Source organism: Cucurbita pepo, chromosome LG05, assembly GCF_002806865.2.
Source record: "Cucurbita pepo subsp. pepo cultivar mu-cu-16 chromosome LG05, ASM280686v2, whole genome shotgun sequence".
Taxonomy (NCBI): Eukaryota; Viridiplantae; Streptophyta; class Magnoliopsida; order Cucurbitales; family Cucurbitaceae; genus Cucurbita; species Cucurbita pepo.
In genome coordinates, this window is record NC_036642.1 from 9,280,857 (window position 1) to 9,291,595 (window position 10,739).

Sequence of the window (10,739 nt, forward strand, 5' to 3'; positions counted from 1 at the left end):
GGAGCACGGTGCCAATGTACTGGTTTTCTCCGACCATGTAAGTCCAAGATAGATAAGTGTCATGATACAACTGAGGAGCACGGTGCCAATGTACAGGTTTTCTTTTTAGAAAATCTAAATACAAATGTATGTGACGTAAACCCTACGTCGGATTGACGTAATCAAACACTTAGAATCATTCTTAATCAAAGGAATGCCTTTTGTTTTTACCTTTTGGCTCTCTCAATCATTTAATAAAAGCATCAAAGTACAAAGTGGCTCAATGAATTGGTATTGCATTTCTTAAACAAACTCATTACTTGTGGGTCTTAGGTTAAAAATGTCTATCCAACACTAGCTACCTTAAAACACTTCATTATTGTATCTACCGACATCGGTCAAACTTCGAGACAAGACTTTTATCTTACAAGTTATCGTGTCGACTTTTCTCTTTTTGACCCATCGAAAAATTCATCTCGATAATGTTGACTAATCATGTCAATAATGACTTCACCCTAAACGTCGTTAACTTCACGGGTCATATGAAAGTAGTGCTGATATACTTAATTTTCATACACGAAAACACAAAAACTAAGGTCCCATTTAGTACCCATTTGATTTTCGATTGTTTTCTGATCACTTCTCTGTAATAAATTCTTGGGTTTATAAGTAACGAATACATCTCCATCGGTATGAACCCTTTTGAGAAAACCAAAAGTAAAACCACATTTTGTTCGTGAAGATTCATGATTCCTAACATGGTATCAGAGTCATGTCAAGTGTCGAACAAAGAAGTCGTGAGTCTCGAAAGTGTAGTAAAAGGTGACACATTTTGTTCTCGAGGACTCTAGAGAAAGAGTCGGGTCTCGACTAAGGGGGACCATAAGTGACATTTGTGGGTCGATTTTCAAACCCGAGAAAATTTAATTTTTTTTAATGAACCACTATAAATTTTTCTGAATTTGTGTGGTCCTTTAAACTCGAAAAAAAGAAGAAAAAAGCTGATTATGATGCAAAGAAGTTGCTTTTTGGCTTCCTTTCTTTATGAAGAGCAAATAAAGTTATAGAACCAAAAAGAAAAGCCCTTAGTTCTAAGGGACCAAATTTCATACACAAATGTTGGAACTTTATGACTTTTCTTTGCTTTAAAGGCTACTTTAATTTATTATATAAAAAAATTCATTATCCGTACCGTGACATGTGATTGATGTATGAGAGGATCGTGTTCGAGAAATAACCTAAATGATCTATAGTATATGAGTAACACAGTGTTCATTATCCTGATAACACTGATATGACCCACTAGTAATTATTACAAATGATTTGATCCAGATCGTTTACATGCAGATATGTGAGTAGAAGTATCCTATACAATGAGTTTGTTAATTAAGAAAGGTAATATTTTACACGATGATCATATGCAACTCGATCTTAATTCTGTGTGAATTATGAACTTACGCGGGTGAGAGCTTGTCCTTTGATTTGCATGAGTAAAAGGTGACTTTTGCAGCCGATTCAATAAATCTCCCATTTTAGAAACTTGACCAAACATAATTTTTTAATTTTTCCCCACCCTCTCACCCGTTCCAGAGAGACTTATTTCATAGTTGAATCATAGATTTAAAAAAAAAAATGTAATTACAAGACCTTTAACCTATCAAAATTATGAACAACTCGTAAATGATTGACTTGCACGTATATGAAAAGGGCAGCTAGAATATATTTTTGACATTAAATTGGGTATACAATTCATTTAATATGGTCCAAACTATTGTCTTTTTTTTTTTTTAAGGACAATTTTGCCATTTGGAGCAAACATGTTTTATAGCTCAACATTTAGTATGTTGCAACTATATATTTATTTATTTATTTATTAATAATAGTTTTTCAAAATTCTTTTTGAGAATTGTAATTAAATAATACCCATAAAAATTAATTTCATAATCTAGAAAAATAATAATTTACATTTTTAAAGCTAATTTTGAGTACATTTTTAAGTATTTATGGATTATTCATTTAAATTTTATTCACGTATTTTAAATTTCAGATTTTTAAATTTATTTGGTAACTAATCTGAATAATTATTCTCAAATAAATAATTTTAATAAAATTATATAAAATTTTAATTATAAATATTTATTAAAACTCATATTCAATAAAACTAGATATACTTATAAATTTTATACCATAATAATAAATTTTGTTCAACCATCGTTATTAATAATTGTTTTTAAATAAATTATTTAATTGTAACTTATTATTATTATTATTATTATTATTATATTAATTAACCAACAATCTAAGTATTATTATTATTATTATTATTATGGGCTAAGGGGTGTGGGCCAACTTAATTCTATGATGATAAGAAAGAACCTTGTAAGGCCCATTAGAGAGGCCCAATTCTAGTGATATTTTTTTGCCAGGAGAAACAGAAATAATATAAATTTTAGTCATATCTCCGATTCAAGGTTATAGCGTGACCGTTGTTGTTACTCTCTACTTGCTTATATAAGGTCTATTTCAAAATCTCTATTTCGAAAATTTCTTTGTCCTCGTTTTTGAGGACCTTCTCTTAAGGCCAGAGGCTCGATGACCTTCTCTTAAGGCCAGAGGCTCGATGACCTTCTCTTAAAACCAAGAGGCTCGAGCATACGTTGCTCGGCCGTAAACAATGCAAGAACGAATTGGCTTAGCTCACCTGCGGTTGGAAGATGGGTCGAGCGACACAAGAACGAATTGGCTTAGCTCACTTGTAGCTGGAAAGTGGGTGCCGCACAATCCGCGACACAAGAACGAATTGGCTTAGCTCACTTGTAGCTGGAAAGTGGGTGCCGCACAATCCGCACAATCGCAAGTCCGGTGTGATAAAGGGTGCGATTGTGATGTGGTATATATATATAAATAAGTAAAATACTTCAAAAATCTACAATTATCCACTTAATTAGGTTTGAAATTGTAAAATTATAAGTTAAACCTAATTCAATTCTTCAAAAGAATCATGTTTATGTTCCCAACAACCTTTAAAAATGGATTTTTTTTTTTTTTTTTCCTTAAATTTTACGTAAAGGGGGAACGGGGAATTACGCAACGGCGAAATTTCAAAATCCCAAAACCCATTTACGGTTTTGGAATTTGTGGGTATGATGCGATCTGTGAGAGAGAATTGAAAACTGTAATGTAAAAATGGAAAAAGTCAGCCGTTGCGGCGGCGATGGTGGTGGGGCTGCAGCTCAACGAAAGTCGTCTCCGATTGAAACGGAGGAAGCCAAGAGAAAGTGACCAGCTCTGACCCTTCACTTATTATTTCTTTCTTTCTCCAATGCCATTTTCAATCCCAACGTTTCCAGGAAGATCTGTTTTTCCTTTTCATTTGAGCTTTAATGGCGTTTCTCTGTCAAATAATAGAAACCCTCTTTCTCTTCCCTCAAAATAGGAACAAAAATAGCGACAATGGCGGTATAGGCTGCGATGTGGCCGAGTGAGGAACGTGTGCGCCTTTCAACCTTCATTATTTTTCTTATCATTCATCAATTAATAACCAACATATTCAACTTTCCTCCACCGCCCCTCTTTCAATTATCAAACCACAATATCTCATGTATTGACCAAAAACTCTCTCTCTCTCTCTTCGTGTTCTTCGTACGTTTATGAACAAATTTTGTCCCCTTTTTGTGCAATTTACTCAACCCTTTGAAGATTGGCGAACCATTTCCCGACCCATCTTTCCAAAGGTCAGTTCTCTTCCGTTTTGGGTTCATCTGTTGGTATTGTGTTTTATTTCTTGAGATTTCTTCAAATTTCAATGTCATTGATGAAAATGTATGTGGGTCATGATGATTTTGCGATTTCTTTTGCTTAAAATGTACCCTTCTGAATTTGAGTTCGTGGATTGCTTGGGCAGATTTGAATTGAAGAAACTATTTACTGCGCTGTAGTTTTCATATCTGGTGATGGAAATTTGGCTGCCGTTGTTCCCTAATGTCTTTGATGGAGGGATTTAGAAGTAAAGGGATCAAGCAAAGCGTTGAAAGGCATTCTCATGCTTAGGTCTTTGTTTCTGTTCTCTTGGGAATGATCCTATAGGCTTCTTTGTTTATAACCTTGTTGATTTAAATATGTTGATTTGGTGTAACAGATGAGATTATAAGGCTAGGAAATCATGGGGGAATTTGAAGATGAGAGCCTTGTTAGTCCTTCATCATTAACTAGAAAGAACTTTTCTATTGAGGGTCCTTCGCATTCTTCTTCATTGGCTGGTAGTACGCAGAAATTTTGTTATAGTAACATGAAGAACAGGGTGTTTCGCAGCATTAAGATCGTCGTTTTCTCGGCTAAAATCAACTGTCTCATGCCTTTTGGGCCTTTAGCAATAGTAGTCAGCAATTTATCTGGTCACCATGTGAGTTATCTTTTTAATTCAATTTGAGGGGTTATCTTAATTCCATTTTGGATTCATTGCTTATGTATGTGCATTTCAGGGTTGGGTCTTCCTTTTAAGCTTGTTGGGGATCATACCTCTCGCCGAGCGTTTGGGTTATGCAACCGAGTAAGGTTTCTTCAATTTTAGTTTTCTTGTTGTAGTTGTGAATTTGTAGAACTTTGATGGTATGTTTGGATAAATAAGTAGTTTTCTGGACTCTCGATTCCGTTTTATATCCTAGATAGAGTGCAATACTATATTTGAGAATTCTTCTAAGTAGGTCCGATCTTGCTTTGCGCCTCATTCTGTCTCAAGGAGTGTCTGTGCATTAAGAACACTCGGTTGGGTATAATTGCTAATCCAGGCTGCATCCCTGACAATGTATGTCTACGAGATTTAACAAATAGGTCCTAGGTCCGACCGCTTGTTTGATATGTCAAAAGTTTCTCGACGATCAACTACGTAACTGTTAATCCCCCCACAGTTCCTCACCAAGTTAATTTAGAAAGGTCTGATCATTCTTGGGTATTTGAATGAAATGAGCCTGTATCACTTTTGCCTGTGAATTTATTGATGTCTCATACTATCTGTTTTCTCTTTTTATGCAGACAACTGGCATGCTATACTGGAGCCACAGGTATTACGATTTGAAGTTGGGATCTAATTCATATATGGAATAGAAATCTTCTTAAACTTATAGAGATATTAACTTAACTTTGTGCAATCGATTAAACTAGTTGGTGGCTTATATTACATATGGTGTACAATCTGGAATGAATGTGGAAACCATCATAGTATGAAGCCCCCATTCCCTTTGTCTTTCCCCACCCAGCCATGAGATTCCACGTCGATTGGAGAGGGGAACGAACCATTCCTTATAAGGGCATGGAAACCCCTCCCTAACAGACGCGTTTTAAAACCTTGAAGAGAAACCCGAAAGGGAAAGCCCAAAGAAGACAATATCTATTAGCGGTGGACTTAAGCTGGTATCAGAGCCAGGCACTGAACGGCGTGCCAGTGAGGACGCTGGGCCCTCAAGGGGGGTGGATTGTGAGATCCCAAATCGGTTGGAGAGGAAAATGAAGCATTTCTTATGAGGGCGTGGAAACCTCTCCCTAACAGACCGTTTTAAAACCTTGAGGAGAAACCCGAAAGGGACAGCCCAAAGAGGACAATATCTGCTAGAGGTGGGTTTGGGCTGTTACAAATGATATCAGAGCCAGACATTGGGCAGTGTGCCAGCGAGGACGCTGGGCCTCTAAGGGGAGTAGATTGTAAGATCCCACATCGGTTGGAGAGGGAACAAAACATTCCTTATAAGGGCAAACCTCTCCCTAACGGACACGCTTTAAAACCTTGAGGGGAAGGCCTAAAGAGGACAATATCCTCTAGCGGTGGGCTTTGGTTGTTACACCAGCCGAAAAGAGAGGAAAGAAATGGAGGAAAGTTTCCTCTTGTAATGTTTTATTTCTCTGTCTCATATTTAACACAAGTACCTTCAATTTTAATTTTGCAGTTGGAGGTCTTCTGAATGCTACTTTTGGAAATGCCACAGAATTGATAATATCAATATACGCATTGCGAAGAGGAATGATACGGGTTGTTCAACAGTCATTGTTAGGTTCAATTTTGTCAAATATGTTGTTAGTACTTGGATGTGCCTTCTTTGCTGGTGGAGTTGTGGTTTCGAAGAGGGAGCAGGTCTTCAATAAGGTTTGTTTGTACCTTGATGGGATTCTTCTTTGACATTAAGTGTATTATCCACTGTTTGTTCATCAAGCATGCATCATTGGTATGATGTTTTCTTATGTTTAGGCAGCTGCTACAGTGAATTCTGGATTGCTATTAATGGCAGTAATGGGACTTCTATTTCCTGCTGTCCTTCGTTCCACACATACAGAGTTGCACTCTGGAAAGTCCGAGTTAGCTCTTTCGAGATTTAGTAGCGGCATTATGTTGGTGGCGTATGCTGCCTATCTTGTTTTTCAGCTGAAAAGCGACAAGAACTTATATCTACCGGTTGATGAGGTTAACAGCATGAACTATCTTACATTCTTTTTTCTAGTCTTTTTGTTTAAATCTTAGTACCTTTATTTTTATAGCATAATCTGAGGGAAAAGTCTTTAAATAAGGTTCAATTTGTACTGTTGTAGCAGTTCACTGAAGACTCATTTTGCCATCTTGTATATTTTGTGGGATCTAATGGCATTTTTTATGTGAATTTTGCTAGACATTGTAGTTTTCAAGTATCTGATAGGATTCGGGAATCTTTTTAATTTGTAGTTTTGGTTCGTACTCGATTGGCATTCTTCTATTAAAGGTTTACTTGTTGAGGATTGTTGGGAGAGGAGTCCCACATCGGCTAATTATGGGGTTAATCGTGGGTTTATAAGTAAGGAACGCTATCTTCATTGGTATGAGGCCTTTCGAGAAAACCAAAAGCAAAGCCATGAGAGCCTATGATCAAAGTTGACAATATCATACTACTGTGGAGGTTCGTGATTTCTAACATGGTATCAGAGTCATGTCCTTAACTTTGTCATGTCAATAGAATCCTCAAATGTCGAACAAAGCGTGTACTTTGTTCGAGGGGTCTAGAGGAGTCGAACCTTGATTCATGGGAGGCTGTTCGAGGGCTCCATAGGCCTCAAGGGGGGCTCTATGGTGTAATTTGTTCAAGGGGAGGATTGTTGAGGATTGTTGGGAGAAGAGTCCCACATCGGCTAATTAAGGGGTTAATCATGGTTTTATAAGTAAGGAACACTATCTTCATTGGTATGAGGCCTTTTGGGGAAACCAAAACCAAAACCAAAGCCATAAGAGCTTATGCTCAAAGTGGACAATATCATACCATTATGGAGGTTCGTGATTTCTAACATTACTCCCCCCGCTATTATACAATTATCCCTAATATTCTTCTCCTCATTTCTTTTCTCATGCTCCTTAGCTACCCAGTATAGAGTCAGCCAGTCAGCTAGTCAGGAAGGGTACGAACACGAACCTTGACCCCTAAAGAACTATCATATTTCCTCCCCCAAGTAGCAAACTCTTAACTACTTGTCTTCGTGCTGGTTGTTGTATTTCTCCTTGTGTACGCAAACGCAGAACGAGATTATCAATTTCGTCCTTCTGCTGTTTATACTTGAAAGTTTCTGTGTCTTTGCTGACTTATTCAGTATCTGTTATGCGGAAAAGTATCGATGCTGAGAAACGTATTTCAAAGTTCTCTAGAATCTTGCAGGAACAACTTTTGCCATGAATAAATTTTCTTTTATCGTGAATGATACTCGATATATTGTTTTTTGTTGGATGTATAATACAACGCTTACATGATTAGTGCGAATAATTGGATCCATTTTTGGTGGTTTGATGCGAATTATTGGCATACAATAGGCGGTTACTGATGAAAATTATGATGATGATGATGATGAAGAAGCTCCTGAGATTTCTATGTGGGAATCCATTACTTGGCTGTCTATCTTGACCATTTGGATCTCTGTCCTCTCTGAATACTTGGTTAATGCAATAGAGGTATTGTTGACTTGTTAATACATCCTATTACGAATCTTCCTTTTCGTTTGCGTCGTAGTGTAGCCTGTTTTTCTCTGTGAAGATAATTCTCGCATTAATGCAACAATCTTTTAAATTATTTGGTATATTTGATAACAATCTCAGGGGGCGTCGGTTGCCATGAACATACCGGTAGCGTTCATTAGTGTTATCCTACTACCCATTGTTGGGAACGCTGCAGAGCATGCAGGAGCCATCATGTTTGCCATGAAAGACAAGCTTGTAAGTGCTTGCTCTTTTATGTATCTTAACAAAATGATTTGTAAGGTCTTTTTGTCTAATCGTGTGTCGTGTAGGACATTTCTTTGGGAGTCGCGATAGGATCGTCTACACAGATATCGATGTTCGGGGTGAGTTCCACACAGTGTTTTGGTTTTAGTTTCTTGAATGATTTACTTTTGCTGGTGCTGCTCTAGTTGCATTTTTCTGGCTACTTCCCTGAATAAGCTGTTTGTTTTTATTGTTATTATTATGTCATTTTTTTGGCATAATGTTTTTTTATTCGTAGTCTAGAATGCTTCACCCTTTCGAGGCGAATCTCCTTTTTGTGTTGAATCTTTATTTTAGTACTCGAGTGAAGCATTGCATCCGTCCAAGTTGTCAGTTATCGAACAATTAGAAGCAAACCCTTTTGCGCTCCCCCGAGATTTTGATGTTTTTTGTAACAGTCCAAGCCCACATCTAGCAAATATTATCTTTTTTAAGCTTTGTCTTCCGGGGCTTCCCCTCCAGGTTTTAAAACGTGTTCGCTAGGGAGAGGTTTTCACACCCTTATAAGGAATATTCCGTTCCCTTCTTCAACTAATGTGGGATCTCACAATCCACACCCCCTTGGGGCCTAGCGTCCTTGCTAGCATACCGCCGGTAATTGGCTCTGATACACCATTTGTAATAGCTCAAACCTACTGTTAGCAGATATTGTTCACTTTGGGGTTTCCCGTCAAGGTTTTAAATGCGTTTGCTAGTGTGAGGTTTCCACACCCTTATAAGGAATACTTCGTTCCCCTCTCCAACCGACGTGGGATCTCACATTTTTCATCGATCATCTACAAAGTATTCAATATTTGTGATTCTTAATGGTATATCATAATTTGTGATTCTTAATGGTATATCATCAAGTTCTAGCCCTTGAAAACAAGTGAGCTGCACATGAGCTATTTTAAACAACAGCCTTGTGCTTAGTTCTGCAGTTTAAGATGTATTTCCTCGAGCTTAGTTCAACTAGTTAAAATGTTCTTCAACTAAAAGGTTAGAGGTTTGAATCTCCAACCTTACATATGGTTAAACGGTTTTTGTCTGTTAACATTGTATATATATGTATAGTACGTTGAACCGTATATATTCGAATGCCCAATTCTGCAATCTGGCATAAGCGACAACAAATTTTATGTGACTGCAGATTCCTTTTTGTGTGGTCATTGGTTGGATCATGGGTTGCCCTATGGACTTGAATTTTCAACTCTTCGAGACTGCCACGCTTTTCATCACGGTCATTGTCGTAGCCTTCATGTTACAGGTATGCTGCTTCACCCTTCTCTTATTTAACGCGTTTACGCATAAAAGTACTCAAAAAGTTCTTTCGGAATCTGTAAATACCCTTGCTTAGTTTTGATTGTCCATCGTTTAAACCCAATCCCACTGCCATTTTGCGTACGAGCCCCTGTATAGGTACCTCGTATCCTTCTCGGGTCGAAAGATCACCAATAGTCGGTAGTACTTTTGAAGTAGTAGCAACAAGGACGTGCACGTTCGCACAAACGATGATTTGAAACATTTTCTTAACGAAACTTCAACGTTGAGCCTGCAGGACGGAACATCTAATTACCTCAAAGGACTTATGCTTATTCTCTGCTACCTGATAGTAGCTGCGAGTTTCTTTGTACATATTGATCCAGCTTCAGTTGGTAAGCTCTCACTCCCTTTACAGCAGCCATTGGAGGCACCACAAAACTGTTGAACTTGTAACATAAAAAGTTGAAACTTGTCTATGCAGAAGATAAACCCCGAAAACATCGTGGATGATAGGCAAGGGACGACTCGGAGTCGTGAATGTGCTTGCAGAGGGGCCTCAACCTAGCACTCTTCTAAAGACGGGATCGAGTGAAGCTCGAGGTTCACTCCGTTGCTATATATAGTGTTCTGAACTTGGGCTGCTACCATGTTCAGAAAGCATTTTTTTCATGTTGTTCCTGTCCTTGGTACTGATCTTGTTTATCATTGCAAGCTGTGGTAATCTGTTCAGAAACTTAGCCAATAGGAATACTAGAAATCAAATGTAAGAAAATGCAAATTATCATATTTCTTGTTGATATTTTGAGCTCTTGATATCAATGTTGCTATCGACTTTGAACCCGTTGTACGTGCACTATAGTAGTGTTTTCGATAGGGACGTAAGAGAAGAAAAAACATATCTCCTTCTAGTCGACAGAAGAATTCTTTTTTTTTTTTTTTTTTTTTGGGTAAGAAAAAGAACTTTTTGTTGATAAACTGAAACGAAATTGAAGTTCGAAGAATACAAACTCCCACGAAATGCGTTTTAAAATCTTGAGGGGAAGCCCTGAAAGGAGGAAGCCTTGAAAGAATCTCTGCTTGGAAAGGAAAGCCCGACAATATCTGCTTGAACAGGACAATATCTGCTTGAATAGGAAAACATCTGGGACAGAACAATACTTGCAATACTTGCTTGAACGGACAATGGGACATGACAATATCTGCTTGAACAGGACACCGACAATACCTGCTTGAACAGGACAATACTTGCTTGAAC

At 37.6% G+C, this 10,739-nt stretch overlaps 1 protein-coding gene across 1 annotated transcript; it reads left to right on the top strand.

The window, feature by feature from the left end:
- Positions 1-3,036: 3,036 nt before the first annotated feature.
- On the top strand, positions 3,037-10,324 carry LOC111795782 (vacuolar cation/proton exchanger 3-like). Its single transcript, XM_023678365.1, has 13 exons — positions 3,037-3,713; positions 3,884-4,029; positions 4,118-4,381; positions 4,461-4,528; positions 5,011-5,039; positions 5,919-6,115; positions 6,218-6,430; positions 7,796-7,933; positions 8,078-8,194; positions 8,269-8,322; positions 9,372-9,488; positions 9,780-9,876; positions 9,966-10,324. The coding sequence occupies exons 3-13, from the start codon at positions 4,142-4,144 to the stop codon at positions 9,992-9,994; spliced, it is 1,299 nt and encodes a 432-aa protein (XP_023534133.1). The 5' UTR covers positions 3,037-3,713; positions 3,884-4,029; positions 4,118-4,141; the 3' UTR covers positions 9,995-10,324.
- Positions 10,325-10,739: the final 415 nt, after the last annotated feature.